The sequence below is a fragment of the Brienomyrus brachyistius genome, chromosome 1 (assembly GCF_023856365.1).
Source record: "Brienomyrus brachyistius isolate T26 chromosome 1, BBRACH_0.4, whole genome shotgun sequence".
Taxonomy (NCBI): domain Eukaryota; kingdom Metazoa; phylum Chordata; class Actinopteri; order Osteoglossiformes; family Mormyridae; genus Brienomyrus; species Brienomyrus brachyistius.
This window is the reverse complement of record NC_064533.1, coordinates 43,054,239-43,073,914: the sequence shown is the minus strand read 5'-3', so window position 1 is coordinate 43,073,914 and position 19,676 is coordinate 43,054,239. Positions and strand designations below refer to the sequence as shown.

The window sequence follows — 19,676 nt, the reverse complement described above, 5'->3', positions numbered from 1 at the left end:
CACCATAAATACAGCTCCGTCGACGGCCTCCGCGTGCAGTGACAGCGTGCCGGCTAAAGCGCTCTCTATTAAGTCAGATAGAAACCATTTGCTGGGGATGGTGGTGAGAGGAGCCGTGAAACAGAGATCTGCGCCGATGAGCTGGGGGGGCAACGCAACATGCAGCTTCCTGGGGGGGAGTGAGGGTGCTGCCCGGACTGCAGCAGGTCAAAGCGCTGTGTGGGCTTCGACAGGGAGCTAAAGGAGGCTCCAGCGTTTTGGAAACTTATGCAGTGTTCCATTTGAACTCATAACTCGTACATTCCAAGTTCCAAGTCAGAAATTTCAACTGGTACGCCTCCTGAAGTCAGAATTCCAACTCGTGAACTCGGAGAAATCGACACGATCCTGCGTACAGAATTCACAGTGTTAAAGACATTAGAGCTGTAGTTTTACACTGTTTATTAGAACTTGTGTCTTATTTGTGGCTCATTAAATCGGTCGTACACACAGTACTGTCCAAACTCTATCTGTGGACATGTTGCTACGCAAAATACTGCGTAATGTGCTATCCATAGATATTGCTAACAACAGCTAACAATTAACCAGGCTAGAACTGGGGCCCATTTCATTAAGCAGGATTTCTTAATTTCCCAGACAGCTTGTTGGATTTAAGGTAATCTGGGCTAGATGTAAGTGAACATAAAGGCCATTTAAACTGGAGTAAATTAAATCTGACAAGTTATCCAGGTAAGCAAGAAATCTTGCTTTTGCAATGGGTCCCTGGTCCTACTAAATGGCTTTCCGGGTTTCTGTACTGGAACACTGTTAACATGTGTGACAACATTCCCAGTTCCGAGTTCTGACCTCCAAGGTAAATGGAACGTAGCATTACTTCTCTGCTATCTTGGTCCAACAACCAAAACAACACTCCAGTAAACCTTTATAGGATGAACTCTAACCCTCAGATACGTCACGGTGACACATGTCACACACTGTGCAGGACCTCCACAGAGCCAACAGATACCCAAACTCAACCCAACCACATTATCACTTTAAAAACACCCAAGCCCTGCTATGTATCATGCCCATTAAGTCTATTTAAAGGACTTCAAATTCTCAAAATGCACCCCAACGTGCTCATTAAAGATTATACACTCATCCTCCGTTTACCTCTGAACTGAAGCATGAAAGACTTTCCGCACTGAGGCAAGTGATCAGTGTTAACACCAATGCATGCAGCTATTCACAGTGCTCAGTCAGGTCACAGCAGCAAATGACAGGTTTTGCTGTTAGCCAGCACAGCAGTAATGCTCTACATTTAAGCAGCACTTCATAAATCTCCCCGTCAGGGTTTCCCTCTGACTTTTCATGTTTTGGGTCAGGATTCACTCAGCCAACAGTCGCACCAAACTGAAGGACAGGAAACATCCCACCTCATAAAGGGTGCAGATAAATTCAGAGAACAAGGAGTAACTGGGCCATGCTCATATCTTAAACTGTTGTAACATGAATCCTAACTGTATAACTGCCAAGCCTGAATGTGAGACATCTATATTATTTAATTATAAAAAAAAACCTGTCCACTTAGAATCCTGTTTATTAGGTACATCTGCTCATTAGGGCAAAAACTTGTTCTTCTAAACAGAGAATCGAGCGCCTGCAGCTGAATATATACAGCATGCAGACCGGGACAGGAGCTTCACTTACTGTTTGACTAAGCATTAGGACAGCTAAGACACTGGATCTAAGCCATTCTGAATGTGGTGGGATTGCTGGTGCCAGGCGTGGTGCTTCCACCATCTCAGAAATGGCCTACTTCTTTGGATGTTCACATGGAAAACCAGCTACACCGTCAATAGATACAGAGGATGGTGTGATATGGAAAAAACAGCCAATTCATAACGGGTCAAGGCCTCTAGATGCACTCAACTTACCTACCCTTGAAGGGGTTCAGGAAGCAAAAGTGCCAAGGTATTACCAATAAAGTGGGTCTTACCCAGTACTATTTATGTGTTCCCAATAAAGTAAGGCATACCCAGTACTAGTTAGGTATATTACTATACAAAGTATATTACTATAAAGTAATATAATCTGTCCACTTAAGATTACATTACACTATGCACAGGTACACTTGAGGACAAGTGTAAATTGAAAATTAGACTTTAAAAAGGAGAAACATACAGCACTACGGAAAAGTCTTATGTCAAAGAAAATGATGTGTTAGATTATCTTCATGTTTGATGCAGAACTATTTTTTGACGTCCTTTCAAAGTCGGTCATATCAGCCATTTCCAAACCAGTACACCCATGTATTTTTTCACTCAGCTACTGGCTCTCCTTGTTTGGCTAATCAATACCTCATTGAGTTACTTAACTAATTAAGTTAATTAAGTGAGCTGATTGTGAAATTTAAGGAGCAGATGGAATGACACAGGTGCCCCTGAGGAGAGCTTTGGGCGCTGAAGTCATGTTCTTCTACCTTTATCAATAACTTTTTGGATATCAGAAGCAGTTCCTTCTTGGTTTTATTGTCTTACTGTTATTTTTCACATATCCTAATGTGAAATTGTGTTTTTTTCCCAAGCAAATAAATAGCTTTAAGACTTTATATAAAAGACTGTATATAAATCAGCACATGACTGGGCATTACAAACCACATAAAGTTTTGGCATGTAAACCAGGCACTAAATACCAGGACAACCAAGACAAGTTGAAACATCTCTAATTGCTGTGTTATCAGCTTTTATATTTGCTTTACTTTAACCAAAAAACGGCCATCAACAGGAACAGCATGCTTGGCAGTACTTACCTTCAGGGAGTCAAAGCAGGCGATGACTCTACCATTCTCCACCTGGCAGCTCTTGGGTGGGTGTGCGAATTTGCATTCCTCGTCAGTCCGAGAACAAGTGCCCCTCTGGAACTGGCGGCACACTTCCAGTGTCAGCCATTTTGTATCTCGTATAGACGCGATGTTTAACGCCATGTCGAAGGCAGCAAGAGGCGAGGCTACCAGAGAGGATGGCTCCTCCAGGGAAGGCTTTGAAACTTTAGGAAAAGCGTTGAACTCTGGCGGCGAGCGAGAAAGCGTCAGTAAAGGCAGCTAGCCGCTCCTGCTCGTCCGTGAGCAGTGCAGTGCCCTGGCAAGACCAAAGGGCAGGCTTGACTGCGTGCACGCAAGGGAATGACAGGTGGCCTACGTGTGACCGGCAGACGTAGGCGTGTCACCCGAGGTTTCGAGCCACTCTCTCCAAGCGAGTGTCAGCGACCCCTGGAGCTGGAGATCTGGAGAAGTCGAGGGTGGCGCTCTCTATACGGCTATGGCTGCCAGCCGGGCTGGGTGCTCAGGCTCTGCACATGTGGGCTGGACACCCAGGACAGCGGATGACAAGGCACTTTCAGTCCTGGATCTGTTGGGAGGGGCAGGAGTTGCCTGTTAGCATATTTCATATTTTTAGCACAGACACAAACACCCCAGCAGTTTCAGTTCCTTAAGTCTCCAATGCAACTGTTCTTCTCATTGCACTCAGTCGCTAAACCTTCTTACCCATTACCTCATCGTATTAAACAGCTTCGTGTGTGTTTAAATGAACAAAAACCTCCATAAAAATGCTAGCAGCTGGAGTTAAGTACAGTGCTATGGGACAGAGAGACCAGCAAAGCTGCATCTAAAAAAATTAAGTCTTTCTTCCTAGGCTTCTCCCGAGAGGCCTCTCCTGTTCAGGTCAAATTCCACACTTCAAGGAATCCAACAATGAATTGCTGTGACCTTTGCCTCCTGGGGGGGGGGGGGGGGGGTGATCACCGCTACTGGAATCGGTGAGGTGCCGAACCAGGCGATGGCTTCATCAAGACAGTGCCACTTACTGGTGTAACGGCCCGTCCTCATGTAATCAGCTTTGTAATCTTACGAAGTGTTAGAGAGAAAATGCACATGCTTCAAACAAGTTCTGACTTCCTTATAGAGAAACATCACAGAATTTGGCTAGGAGAGTTGGGGGGGGGGGGGTGTTCCGGTATCCTGGGATTTTAGGTGAAGTCAGTGGTTTGCGGGCTGATGCGGCGGTTGTTAAGAATGGTAAATGGTAAATGGACTGCATTTATATAGCGCTTTCTACTCCTACGAGTTTACAATTCATGCCTCACATTCACCCATTATAGAATGCGTTGTAGTTGCTGGACACAAACAACGTGCAGCTCCACCACAGTCATGGAGTAGAGACGCAGGGACGGCACACAATGAGACAGCATAATGCGCAGATCCGCCGTGGCACGCCGCTCCGTCTGCCTGCCTTGTCCCCGACGGGCCCGCGCATGGCTAGAATATCCAATTTTAATACTTACTGCAGCAAGACGCGAGACCCATGGAGCAGCCTCACACAGACAGACAGAAATAGCACTTATTATTTTGAGCGTCCAGGAGCCGGAACCTCAAACGGCTGCCTCAAATAACAATTTTACCCCTCTATTGTTTTCGTCGTTTTAAATGAACATTTGCAAAGATTGTAGTGAAGATTTTTCACGCCTCCGAAGGTATGACATCAGAGAGTGTGTTAATCTAATGACTGAAGGACCAACAGCTGATTCACCATCAGCCCGCACAGAAAGACAGTGGTGCTTGGCTGGCCTCCTGAACCTCTTTCAGAAACCCACCAGCTAGAATCTTTTCCTGAAACACCTGGAAATATTTACATGTGTGAAATGGAAGGAGGAAGAAAGCAGAGGGAAAGAGAATAAGTGGGTGATCGGGGGTGGGGCAAACAAGCATAAGGACACACCACTTCTACAAAATTCTCCCCCAGAGCAAGCGACTATTGCTCCTGAAAACCCTGACTTCCCTCTCACCACAGTGGGTGAGCGACCCAGAACTTTTCTTCAGTCTTCAAACTCCTGAACCCCATGAGATCGCCCCGGTGCCTGCAACCACTCGACCCCAAGACTTTACCCGGCGCACTCAATCTGGCCGTACCACAAAGGTGCAGGAGCTCCAGCAGAGCATAGAGACAGACCCTGGCAGCTGCACAGGCACACACCTTATCTACCAATTAGTCACCATGAAATTGATTATCAGTTCCAGATACCAAGAAAGAGCAGAATGACAGTGTCAAGCTGATCCAGTCTCTTAAAGAGGGAGTACCACACAGGGTGTAATTAAACTCTCCTACTGAATCATCCTGTCCGCACCGCCGAAATGTGGAGCTACAGGATTGACAGGGGATATTTACTTAAAAGTCCTCATACCACAGGAAAGCTCTATTAGAAAATGCTCCATGCTTTTAAAACTTCTTCACAACCACAAGATAATCTACAGATCAAGTGTCGAGACTGAAAGTGCATCTTTTCTGACGTTAATAGTTTTTTCTCGATTGATTCCCGAGAGAATCTATTGCATTTTACAAAGCATTTTACAGTGCACCTTTCAGACTGCAAGTCTGCTTCTAGTAGCTAAAGCAGTTAGCTGGCCATTCATCCATTAAGCCTCATCTTACTAATTTCACTGAAACATGCATGCATACAATTACTTATAGTATATAAAAAGTCAGCTGCCTAACTCTGATTCGCAAACAACTGGCAGAACCCTTCTGTATAATAACTTTTTTATGTCACATTTTGTACGGTGGCCGAGAATGCCCAATGCAATTCAAAATAAAAATCAGAAAGCCAAATGAAAATAATAAAAAACGCATGTCTAACAAAAAAAATGCACTGCAAAGCAACGAAGGATTTTATTCAAGTTCACACCGCATGTGCAAACACACTGCAAATTTAAAGACGCTACATAAATTCAAAAGACACTTTCGTCAAAAGGACAACACGTTCGAACCACATTTTTACAAACGCCCTGCAAATGCATAAAGCAACCGCAACTTCGGAAATGCGCTGCAAATAGCCACAACACAACGGAAGTGTTTCCGGAGGACACTTTTTTAATTACAGTTTAATAAAGTTTTTAACGTAAGCAATTAATGGCAAATTGTGTTCGTTAGGAACTTGAATAATATGCTTTGATGCTTTGCAGAGCATTTTTCTATTCAACGTGACTTTCTTTATTTTGAATTGTATTGGCCTTTCTCGGCCACCGTGAAGGCTGCGAAAATGACATTGAAACTCCAGGGGGGGAAATGCAGACGCCCAGCAGATTAAACTGTTAAGCCACGCCTGACTGTCCCGCATTGGACGCCACAAGGAGACACGTCCCACACACGGTCACACGCTGAAAAACACACAGCTGTTTACACCGACGTTAATACAGTCTAATATTTAAGGTGACTTTAATCTTTTAAAGGAAGATAATGGAGTGTGTTTTATTTTAATAGCAACAACCATATTTTACCGTAATGCAAAGAATATAATGTGTCATTATTACCCTAGATTCTCATTCCACTATTGCTGCATTTTGGCTTGTCAACATTAAAAGTGACACAGCGTGCAGCATACTAGTTTTACTGTATAGTGCTGTTGCCAAGAGTCAGAAACACTTTTGCTGTTGCTATGCATTATAAGCCTAAAAATAGAAATTCCATCATGACCATTTCACAATAGGGCAATGCAGAGTGTCTGGTTTGAATGATAATTCCGGTGATTTTATTTTTCAGCCACAACGAAAACTATAGCTGAATGCCAATCTCAATGAACCAGCAAGTTTTCTCCTCTGAGTTAGTTAGTCAAATCCAACTGAAATACACTTATTTTATATGCAGTGGAGCATTATGATCTATATTACTAACAAAATTATCAGACAGATCTAATGCAAGAAATGTTGCTTATCCTTGTGGTAAGTAAAAATTCAATTAACAAAAAATTGATGTCAGGGTATTTTTAAATGGCTAAAGTATTTTGATAACATTCTGTAAAATGGGGGTGGCTTGTACAAAGTCAGTTCAGATCAGCTGTCCCTGATTACCGAACAAGCACTGTTCTTCCCACAGCCCAGAACCCAGATCCCCTCGTTCCACCAGTGGGGCTCCCCATGTGACTCCCTGTGCAGATCATTCTCATACAGCTGCCTGCTGCTTTCATTCCGCTCCTCTTCCCTCCCTATTTCAGCTCCTTCTCCCCATCCCTGTGTTACCCTGCCATCCATCCATAAACTCACCTGCTTTTACAGGTCAGGGGGAACACTGACACATTGCAGAAATATTTACTTTGTAGACGACTTACTGCATGTCACTCTTCTGTTTGCTCTTATATAAAAACATCAATATAAAAAGAAACTAAACACAAATTTCTCCAGCCCCGATTTTGGGTTTTCAATTGACCAGAAAGTTATTAGGGACATGTTGGTTGCATCCATGCCAAACAAGACCAGTCCCATGATTCATTGCATCCCAAGTTAGTTCTTGGGAGGCAAGTTAGCAAGACCAGTCTTGCCAAGACCAAAAGTACAATCTTTGCATTCTTGGTATTGAGTAACACTGTGTGTCTATTCAGGAAGTGACCTGTTCTGCTATGAGGCTGAGCTGTGTCCAACTACATGACTGTGTCCATTCAGGAAGTGACCTGTTCTGCTATGAGGCTGAGCTGTGTCCAGCTACATGACTGTGGAAGTGACACCAAGGCGACCTGAAGGCTGTATATTGTTACGGCACTCAGTTGACACTCGTGCTTGTTATGCTCACCAAAGCGTTCAGGTTATGAGCCTAAATCTGGCACAAATGCACTACTGGCATTTTAAATGGCAGGTTCTGAGTCTCGAGCACCAACTCCTTCAGCAGCCGAGCATCTGTTACTTGTAGAGTAATACCAACATACAGGATAATGCAGATAAGCCCCCCACCAGGAACCTCTGCCCCCCAGCCTCTCCTGGACAGAAGCTCCCAGGGCCCGTTTAGACTGCAATTATAAAGCATTCCAACTCTCCACCCGCTCTGAGGCAGGATCCAATTTAATGCCCCCCAGGGGGGAACCACCGGCCATAAAAGGACCTGGCTGGAATCATGTGAAACATGACCTTCACCAATTAAATCTGTTTTATTTTAGCTTCTTAAATAGAACATCTATTTTGCACGTGTACATGTAAGGATAATCAATTAAGAGATTAGCTAACTGGACGTTCTGTAAGTACTTCAACAAATAAATTCATAATATAATAAACAACAGCACAGAAAAGAAAAATCAAGCTTTAGAAATACACATACATACATTAGCCTAATTAGATTATTTTACAGTTCCTTGCAATGTCTCATTTTTATTCAGTACCAATCTCTTTTCCAAACAACTTTATTTCCAAACTGGAAGATACCCATTCTCAATCAAAACTTTGCACTTAAAAATACCTGGAAAAAACTTGTGCCTTTTTAAAGCTATGATTTATATTCAAAGGCTGCTCACGTTGCCTGAAATGAACAAGATCCCACAAATTAAGCATTAAGTTAAATCTAGACTTCCAGAATAGATACTGAGACTAACTACTTCAAATTAATGATAGTGTTTGCATAAGGCTTCAACGTTAATTTGTCGATTTTGGTTCCATCCTCTTCACAGTTCTGCATTGGACAGGTACAGTCCATTGTTGAGAATCCCTACAATCAGGGCGCTTTTGAAAGACTGGGGCACAGCTGGAACAAACACATTTAAAAGCTCTGTCACTCTGGAATCTAGTTTTAGCATTTAGTGGTATCAATCGCAAAAACGGGGGTGATATGGAGGTTGCCGCAGACGCAGTGGAATGTGCTGGTTGTCCAGCCGGTCACACTGCAGCTTCTCCTTCGAGCGGCATGTCTGAGACTGCCCCACGGGGTCACCCAATGAAGAGTGACAGATGGCACATAGGTATGGGGTTAGCTGCAGCGAGTCTGCTGTGACCAGCCTGGATTAATCCTCCACTGGAAACGGCCCACTGCAGGACAGGATGCTCGCCGGCGAGGCACCCAACCAAGCCAGATGCCAGACAAATTGATGAGCAGGACCAGCTGGTTAACGCACAGCGACAGCCCCGTCCACCAATCGCAGGGGGACATTCGAATGATTAACGGCACTGCAGTCCCACAGCCAGCCTCAGCCACAGGTTTATGGCATTTTAATTTGGCAGAATTTATGATCACTAGTATATTTATTTCACTCACAGCCTTTCAGGCAAATCATATGAACACAGTGGCCAGGAAGTGGGGAGAAACTGAAGAGAACGGGAGCACCTACCCAGCAACCTGGGGGACGAGGTCCCAGAAACCTTCAGCCCCATGCCCTGACAACAAGGGACAGATGCTGAACTCGGCAGAAACTCCACCAGTACAGAGGAACGCGAGGGGAGAGATGGGACATCAGGAGCCCTCGGACACAGGGGCAATAGCAACACTTAGCGACCCGAGTCTTCCCGTACGTCACACTCACACCAGCAGGCAATTAGTGGTTCTCTGTTATCTCGGTCATCCCCTCGTTTAACAGGAGGGGATTCCTAGATAGCGAGAGTCCTCTGTTTGACCTCTAAACACTGCAGTGCACTCTTTTTCTGGGCCCTCCTGCTGGATCCTCCTAACCTGGCAGGTCTCTCTCCCATCAGCTCCCTGCATTATTTTCATATGCAAGTGAGAAGGGAATCTAAAGTGACCAAAAAGCCCTCTGAATTAACAAGCATTTTCTGTGTTAATACTATGGTCTAAACACTACAATTAACTGTGTTTTTGCATTGAAAACACTAAGCATTAATTTGCCGAATGAAATGTAGCTGGATTAATAATTCAATACTGTGCAGTAATTACTGTTCCTCCCTAAACACTATTAGAATGTAAGACATTAATTGATCCATGAGCATAAGTAATAAGAATTTGGGATATCTTGCATGATATACAAAATATTCAGGCATTTAAATTCTACCAGCAATCAGCAATGAAATGTAGTCACTATTATCTTTTGTTCATTGTGAGATCTGCAGTGAAACTGCAACAAACAAACTAACTTTACGCCAGGCTGTTTTGGTGGGACTGCACCGTCGCCATCCTGCTGGGGCCAACAGGCTAATCCCTGTTTCACAGCTATAATAATTATCTGAGCGTCATGTAAGTAGTATACCTCTGAAACCCCGGTGCAGTTTCAGCAGCCTAACAACAACCCTAAACACTCTAAAACATTTGCTGGATCATATCAAGAGGAAACTGTGCTCAGTTTTAGGTTTGTTTCCGGAATTACATCCACTGATTCTGAAAATCTGAACCAGAATGTGCCTCCAGGGATGGAACCTTCAATGGCCAGGACTCGATACCCGAACAGTGGCACAAACTGTGTCCAGGAAGCGGTCGATCGACTTCAGGTCGACACCCGTGCGGTATTACTCTACACGTCACATAAATCTATTTGAAGGAGACACTCAGTTTACAGTAATTGATAAAAATGTATTTAATGTGTTTTCCATGAGAAAAACACCTGCTTCTATACACCCTATAGGTTGCAGCAAAAGCGTTCATTAAGTGTTAAGCTGATGACGGTCACTTGGCTGAACAAAAGCTGATAGACGACTAAGCAGGTTCCCCACCTTGTAACTGAGTCAGCAAATGAGTGTCCCTCACACAGTAAGAGCCTTAAAGGAGCCCAGCATCCCTGACCTGAACCATCTCTTCACCTCTGATGCAATCTCACCGAGGGGAGCCGGCCGCAGCTTCGATCCACAGGCAGACCCAGGAGGGAGCCAGCAGAGCTAGCTCCCCCAGTGCACGGAGTTAGGAAGTGCCTTGTAATCCAGCTACCTGTCCACCCCGCTAGTGAGGTGCCGAGGGCCAGCGAAGCTCATGCCGCCCATGTGCAGTCCGCTGGTGTTACCCTGTGGCAAAACGCTTCTGTAAAAATACCGACTAATCTCACAACCATGGATATGCAGATGGAAAACCTCTAGAGCAGCATACACATTTCAAGAAAACATTGTTAAATTGTTAGAAAAAAGGTGTCAACTGACTGCTGGCTTAGAGCCACACTATAGTTCTGGCCGAATGATTCAGCTTTTTTAAGCTTGACAGACTGCACAGCAGTAAAGTACAAAAAAGGGCCATTCTAACCATCAAGAGAGGTTATAGCCCGGGACCAGAAGGAGGACAAGTTTAAAGATATTCTATCCTATCTAGGCCTTCCACTGAATGGCACTGGTTCTGGCTTTGAAGGTCTGTTTTCTGTTTTTAAATGGCCTGGGAAAAGACCACCTTCCACACATTTCCTGTCTATGTCATGTTCACAAGGCGAGTGAAGTATTTTTTTCTCGGACAGCCCTGCTCACTTCAAAATGACTGTGAAGCACAGGAGCCCCCATTAAAAATACACCAAGTCTTTTATAACTACATACACTTGCCTTTAACCCATCACACTTTCTTGGACATAAATTAGACAAAATTAAACTCTTTCGAAACACTAACAACATGATTACTAGTGAATTGTTTCTTATCAGGACTAAAAACGTTCGGTTGGTCTCAGAAGGACACGCACATGGACCTCTACGCGGCAGAGAGAGAGAACGAGGGAGCGAGACAGATGGAAGACAGATGTGAAGAACACACACACAGCTACGGGTAGAAAAAGCCTGATACCAGAATTCCATGGAAACAGAGCCGCTGGCTGGCTGCTAATGGACGGCCGCTCTTTCCTTTCCTTCCCTGGACGGAGAAGCAGCAGCCTTGCTGCATAAGCTCATTTCCGCACGCAGAACTGGAACAGCCACCAGCGCAGCTGCTCCGCGCCGCGATTCCCAGACGTAAGCTGCTGGATGGCCCCCCCCCGCCCCCCCCCACCCTGACATGGTATGCACCAATACTGCAGCAAAGTCCTATTCAAACAAGTCATAAAAAAACAATCCTCCTACCTCATTGAGCTGAGCCTCGGAGCTTCGTACGCACACCGGTGCTCCTGACGCGGCAGTCTCTGCTGATTAACGGCTGTCTAGAGGTGGCGTCTGAGCAGACTACTGTCATTGCCTGCTCCTAGCTGCGTACGTCAGCCCGTGCCTGGACTGGGGCTCTCTCAGCGACAGTGCAGGAAACACAAGACTGCCTGCTGAACTCCAACATTTCCAGCCACCACCCCCACCCACTCCCTCCCCCCCTTCAACTCCACTCCCACCCCCCCCCCCCCCCCCAAATATGCCCCTTCTTCCCGACCCAGCCGTCCCCTTCCTGCTTGCCTGCCTCCAGCTAGGTCCTCCCCGTCACCGCTGGCCAATAGCAAGGAACACTCTGCTCCTGCTACCGTATCATTGGCTGCTCTGCAGTGACGGACTGTCTGACTTCAGAGACTCCGCCAGAGATCATCAAAGACTAACCTTAAAGGTTTTCCCCTACGTTCAGCTCAGCAGGACCAGCTGCTATTGTTCAATTTTATATTTCAAAAATTCACAAAAAACAGCAACTGCATTCAAAAAATTAACCATTAACAACTTTAAATTAGTAATACAATGATTTCGAAATGCATTCAAAGGGCAGTTTTAAAGCTTGCTGGAAATCAATATTTGCACACATCCTACCTCAGATGTTCAAAGGAATACAAGTATATTGTTGATGATGCGTTACTGTTTTAGCATGGAGATGCTGGGCACTCAGGTGCCATTCATTTTTTTCAGTTTCTCTGAATGTGGAATACTGACACTGTGCAATATTAATATTACCACGAAAAATACTGATGCTCAGAGTGACTACTGTGAGTCCAAAATGCTTGTTATCACACACTTTTGCTGTACAGCATTTTACCGAATTTATCTTTCACAGTGAACTAGTCACATTGTAAAGTAGTTACATAATTATATATAGTAGCGTATAGAAAACAGATTATATATCTTTTCTCCTAAAGAGTTTATATTGTAGTTTATTTCACAGTATTCTGTCTTTTATGTTTTATTTTGGCTATTTAATTTTGTTTAATTGTATTTAATTTTGTTTGTGGTATATTACATTTATATATTGTTAAGCAGTGTTCATTGTGTCCAATGGTGTCTCTGACTGTCTGTGCAGTTATAGCAGAAGCAATTTCCCTCCAGGATCAATAAAGTTTTTTTCCGATTCTGATTCTAATTCAGGCCACAGTGCATTAAGGTCTGAAATCATACAGGCCACAGAGCATTCACTCAAATACACTAGGGATGAAGCAAGTGAGAAGCACAGACTGGCTATGGAAGTGTGACAGTGGCAGGCTGGCACAGCAAGGACTCTCTAACTGGGACTGCAGGGGCCAGAAGGGAAGCACATGGAAGGAGCACTGCGTGGAAAAAAGAGGGAAAGTGGGTTTCAGTCTGGTAGAAATGGAACAAAAAGATAACATTTACAGAGGATGGAGATGCCAAACACAAACTGTATGCAGCCAAGGAGTGCTGTAAAGTACAAAACAGTGAGTGTCCCGGAACAGCCAAAGTCCTGATCTGAATTTTATTGTGAATCTGTGGAATAACTTTGAATGCTTTTATAAGAAATCCCTAAGCAACTGACAGAACCTGAGCAAATGTGCCAAGCAGGCAAAAAAAAACCCACTCTTGCCAAAGTTTGTAAAGGGACCATTTACCATTTAATGTTTGTTATTAATGTATATTAAAGCTGCTAAAGTATGTTAGGATGTTGAGGTATACAGACGCTTGTCTACTTACGAACGAGTTACGTTCTGAATGGCCGTTCCTGCAGACAGGAAACGGGAGCCCAATTAACACAATTTGGACTTACAGTCCTTTTCGTTCATATGTCTGAAAATTCGTAAATTGAAAGTTGGTAAGTAGAGGAGTGTCTGTACTTACATTCTGCTTCTGAATGCTCTATGAATGCATTATGAAGGTGCACTGAATATTCTATGAATGCAAAATGACTGCATGATGAAGGTGCAGTTAAGGTAAATAATTACCAGATAATCTTATCTATATTAAATAATGCCCTGAAATAAAACCACATGTGCCCTTTGTCCATCTCAAGGGCTACACATAGCAGCACAGTTATACAAGACAATAAAACCAGTAACATCAGCCATGTCAAACAATGATCAATAAATGTTTTATACATGGATCTAAACTTACAAACAGGCAAATAGAAAGTATGTCAGATTTGTGGTAACAGTCTAAAAACAATATTCCACCTTTACATTCACTCGTACCATACTTCACATCATCAGTAACAAAAAACTGAGCTCAATAACCCTCTACATATTCGATACAAAGGCCGGCTACGAAAGCAGCTACAGACGGACTCGCCAGTTAGATTTAGCTCTGCCTGGTCATGGAGAAGCTAAATGGAGGCTTGGGAAAAGGCCCCTCCCGCAGGCTGGGCACACTGCTGCAATGCCTGCCCTGTGACGCAGGCCACGAGTCAGAAAGCACTGCGTCACTCAGGATAACAGGTGGTCTCACCTGTCTCGAACTGTGGAGTCGTACAAAACACGTCTTTTTATTAGCAACACTGGGCGGTCATGAGCATTGCTGCAGCGCCCTGTTTGATGTGAAATGCCTCACATGAAAAGATAACACGACGATACAGAGAAGAGAGACCTCATATTACAGGATATGGCTCTGCATTTACCACGGAAAATCCTAATGGGGTAGGTTATGCAGAAAATGTACCTCAAATTTGCTTTACAGGCAGCACAGTTGCAAGAGTTATGGCTACTTATCCCCAGTTCAAAGTCCAGCCCCAGATGTGTGTGTGCAATTCTCCCACTGTTCCCGTGTTTATCTACCCACAGTCTACCAGGTGAAGTAACTGATGTTTCTCCATGGCCTTCAGGGTGCATGTGTCTGCCCAAAGCATAACCAAACTTGCTCCTTATGATCCCAAAAAATGTTTCAGGACCACCCATTGTGCGCACAATAGGGGGTCTAAATAAATATTGTAGTGCCGGCGAGCTGTCTTGTCTCATTATAATTTCCCAGCATGCTCCGCACGAGTTGTAAATAGCTCTTGTCTGCAGCCATTGTAAATCCTTGTGCTGTGTACCCGGTTGTCGCGTGTGTCCTTACGTGTGTTTGTGCATGACCCCTGCTTGATCCTTGCGTCTCTCTTTTGTAACTGCTAACTGTGTGTGCAACCTGCTGTGTGTATTGAAACCTCCCCACGTTTCCCAGTCATGTGGGGTAGAAGGGTAGAGTGGCATTGGTGGTGGACAGAGAGCTTCACTGTTGTTGTATGTTGGACAAGAGTCCTTTTAAGAGCTGGTAATAAAAGAGTCCGCTGTTTGCAACGTGCTGCCTCATTTCTTGCCTGCTGCTCCAGAGCCTGGGTGAGCTGAGCATCACAATAAATAAACATAAAATAATCTAGATAAACAATCAGACTTGTATAAAAAGCCACATCACAGACACTGCTCAGCAAAAGTGATTATTCCACTAAAGAAAATCAACACCGGCTTGTCAACATGAAAGTCGACATGATGCCTGATTTGAACATCTGCTCTGTTATGTAGGACATTCAGTCCCAAAACTAAATGTGCAGCCATATAACTGGGCAGTATGAGGAATGGTACATGTTGTGCTCTACAACTGCAGCTGCACATCAAACAAGTAATTTTACCAAACTCAAAACAGTGACCGTCCCAGATACCAAATCAATCTCCTTAAGCGGCTGAGAAGGGTCATCATTACAATTTTATGAGCGTTCAGCAATAATACTGCATAGCCGTTAGCACCTGATCTGCGATAATGCTTCTAACAGTGTTCTGTATGACACCAGTAGCATGCATTCACCACACACTGGAATAACATAGCAATTCAATAGCCCTTAAATAGTCTCCAATCAGATTATTATAAAAAATAAGTCATTCTTTATCATTGCAATTGTAATTATACCAACCCCACTAACAACAAAACTGCAAGTCATTAGCTAACTTCAAAACAAGTGAAAGATCTTTCCCCTGAAGCTTCTGTTGAAAAAAAACAAGCAAATGCTTCCATAATTTTTGTTGACACTTTCTGAGCCAAATGGTTAAACCTGCATAAATTAGCCATATGACTATTTAATGGGCAAAATCAGCTGAGGCAGACTGTTCAATGGCTTGCAGACATTAGTCAGTTTACCTGCAATGGCGGCTTTTCGCCTGTGAGTGAGAATAGGCAGGAGGTGCCAGACAAGGTGGGATAAGCTGTACCTCACCTAAGAATTGCTGCCAAAACCTCTACGTATAAAATGATATTCAAGTACATTTAAAAAAACAACAACATTTATACATGAAGTCCATTGACTATTGCTCTACAATTTATAATGGTAGTTTTTCCAAAGACACTTAAAAAGCTTGCAATCCTGAGATGCTGGAAATTGACTGAAGCGATCAGACTGGGTTATTTTTTCAGGGGAGATTAAATCAGGCCTCGGGTCTGTTGGGGTTTCGTTTTCTTGTTAAATTTACGTCGGGTAGAATTCTCCTTTTAAATACAAGTTGGTCAGACAAGCTTGGGGCTTTAAATTGGCCTCATTGTGTGACTATGTGCTTGTGAATATGAGAGAATTGCGGAACGTGATGACTGTCTCAACCTCAGCTTATACTGTCTTGTGAATTACGCTTCCTGGAAATAGTGTTATTAAAATCTTTATTTAGCTAAACAGTTCTCGAAAATGGAAGGTCTTCAAAGAATTATAATTTTAAAATTTTTTTAATTTCATTTTATAAATTTAAAATACCATACCTGTTAGGTACCAAATTTCAGCCAACAGTCTAATTCACTTGTGAAATGGTAAAAACACATTCACAACAAGGCTGATGTAGCAAAACAAGGCAAAACTTAATGCACATTATGATTTTCAGATTCTCACTGCCATACAATAACAGCACATTTCAGATTTATTTGTATAAATATAAGTACATCCAATTTTGCCCTAGGGGGAAAAATACTCTACATTCAAATTATATGATTAAAATCAAAGAAACAAGTCATGCGAAAATGCATCAAAATCATAGCACATATCAGGCAACATAAAAATATGGAAAGTGGGGGTAAAGGAAGCTTTCATTATCCAACAGCAGACTGAACTGAAAGCAGAATGCATGTAGCTCGCGCTGCACACTGTTAGCACCAGCAGTTTGGCACTTCATGCTTCGAGTAGAAGGTTTCCAAGGCTACAGCAGAGGAGGGAAGTGATCCAGACATATCTGTCAACTATGAATCTTATCTGTAATACATTAAAATGCAAATCATATCTTGAGAACCTCCTTATTCCAAATGCATGTGATATTTAGGTGAAAAACAATAAAGACCCATGGATGCTGATATACGCTTATTACGCAACCACTTGGAGAATATGCACACACGAGGTATGTACCTCATCACCGCACAGAATCATCCAGGTGCAATATATGTGGGTGTGTAAATGTGTGTGTACACACACATATGTGTGTGTGTGTATATATATATACATATACATACACACACTTATACACACACACAGCTCAGGAAAACTTAAAAGACCACGGTGTTTTTCTTAAATCTGAATTTTTAAATCCTGATTTAATCCCAGTTCTGTTGGCAGAAGGTTGCTTCCTGGCTCAAAGTTTCTTGCAGTACACAAGAACAAAGTGAAGCAAGAGAGACCGTGACCAATAACCAGCCAGGTAGATGGCAGAAGCAACTTTCTAATGCCAGAAATGACCCCCAACTTATCCAACAGTGCCTCATAAATCGGAGGATGACCTCAAGTGACCTTCAAAAAGAATGGGAAGCATTAAGTGGTGTGAAGGGCATTGCTGGGAGTCAGGGCTGCTAGGAGAGTTAAAGACCCATAAAGCAAAAAAGAAGACCTTCTTCAATGAGAAGCAGAAACACTCTCATAAGCTGAGGTATAAGTCAAACAAAAAATGTTGCTATGCTCTCAAAACTTCTTCCAGAGCTGTTTTTGTATGTATGTGTGCGTGTGTGTGCATGCGTGTGTGTGCATGCGTGTGTGTGCATACTACCAGTTAAAAGTTTTTGAACACACTAACATTTTCTACCTTTGCATGTTACTCACTTTATACGCTCAGAATTCTTTGCTAATACGTTTACAGTATGTTCACCATTTGAGTATCTTTATCAGCAAGAAAATGTCACATCTTTGATTCATCAAGTAGCCCCCTCTAGCAGTTATAACAGCAGAGAAAATGCAAGGCATCCTTTCTACAAGGGACATTAAATACTGCTCTGTTTCATGGGATGAAACAGTTAATAAGTGTATTTAACGTTAAAGGACAGCCTAGAATGTGACTCTGCCATTACCATACAACCAGTTAATAGGATGGCAGACATGCACTGTTACATACTCTTTCCAGGTTATAAAGGAAACTTGTTTTATTTGACTTGTATTGTTCACTCAACTATCCAATGCTTAACAACAATAAAAAATCTGCAGTTTATGAAATAAATGGAAAAGTGGTAAAAACCTGTACTGTGCAAAAACATTTGACTAGTAGTGTATATAATCCTTATATACTTGTTATATATATTTAGAGGGCACCATAATGTGTGTAACCGGTTTTCGGGAGAGTTGTATTTACTTCCATTCCCAGATTACACACCTTCTTATCTCAAATCAGATTAGTCTGTTGGATTTTACTTTGTGCATTTTCAGAATTGACAAGTCCAAACCTGGGGAGGTTTCAGTGTTATTTTAAATTGAAATAGTTCTAAAAAACTAAAATTCATAGGTAACAACGACCCTTTTAACTTACATCTTACAAAAACTACATTAGCCTGGTCAATTTTTAAAGAACACAAATGTATTATTATTATTATTATTATTATTATTATTATTATTATTATTATTATTAACGAAACAGAACATCGACAATATCTGTAGTATTACGGTGACGGTAATAGAACTGTTACCTTGTATGGGGGAGCGTGACATGTCATCAATATTGTGCGCATTGGCCGGTTCGTGTGAAACGCATATTCTGCATTAAAATGACTGAAAAAAACGGCCTATAACACACGATTAGCTGCACTAGTTACCCGACAACGGTTCAGTAGTTGACTTATGCAGTTGCAGTTTAAAAATGAGCCGGCTGTCCTAAGGGATTTCTCGTACACCAGAGACTTTCTGACGGCATACTAGTGTGACCATAATCCACACAACGGATGTATGCCTGAGCATTTATGTTGGGAGCTTCGGGGGAATAATCGAGTCGCTGGTACGGCGGCTTAAGCAGTTCACCTTACCTCATCACTACCTGCCCAGAGTCCTAGTCATACACAGGCAGCCGCCAACTCCGAATCCGGCTCCTCAGAACTGCCATAAACAGCGCTTCAAGTGAAGCTGGAATATTTAAATGGAACAGTGATCGACGCTAATTAACTTCACTTAAAAATAATGAAATACATTTTTCAGAAACAGTAAAAATTCACTCCCTTAGTATTACTTTGCGCTAAGCACAGAAAAGCAACAAGCTTTTCTGACAGCTCGCAGAAAAAGGCAAACATATTTTCAGGGGTTGATTTCGCTACTAGAATTAATCCATTTAGGGTAGTTCCTTCTTTCCGTACCTAGAGGATCGATGTGTGCGCCTTTTAAACTTATTGCAGTTGTTTATTTACATTTATTTTCATTCATACTTTATCGGAGTAACCAAAAGAGCCGAAGAAGTAAACACCCATCTCCCTTCTGACAATCGCATTTTGGTACGTTCCAAATAAATGTCCCCGGGAAGGGCAAGGGTCTTCTTGTTACCTTGGAAACAGCAGCGAGTGTCCCAGGGGTTACTTAATATATACTGCCATTTTAATCAACAGGCAGTTGTGATGAGTGGAAGTGCTTTGTGGTTCACTTAAAACCCACATATAATTAATATTTTTG

General features: G+C 42.8%; 1 protein-coding gene across 11 annotated transcripts in view; it reads right to left on the bottom strand.

Annotated features, from left to right (window-relative positions):
• Positions 1 to 19,385, bottom strand: part of LOC125751489 (muscleblind-like protein 2a) — a 47,073-nt gene extending 27,688 nt beyond the window's left edge. For 8 of the 11 annotated variants that reach the window (XM_049030388.1, XM_049030883.1, XM_049030795.1 and 5 more), the window contains exons 1-2: positions 11,759 to 11,976; positions 2,792 to 3,389 (exon numbers count right to left, since the gene is read on the bottom strand). In XM_049030388.1, coding sequence (XP_048886345.1) covers positions 2,792 to 2,965 — 174 coding nt within the window. In that variant the 5' untranslated portion in view covers positions 2,966 to 3,389; positions 11,759 to 11,976. Of the gene's footprint in view, positions 1 to 2,791; positions 3,390 to 11,486; positions 11,645 to 11,758; positions 11,977 to 19,042; positions 19,283 to 19,366 lie in introns of those variants that run through there. The other 3 variants (XM_049030631.1, XM_049030479.1, XM_049030560.1) reach the window with 3 other exon arrangements.
• Between the last annotated feature and the right edge of the window lie 291 nt (positions 19,386 to 19,676).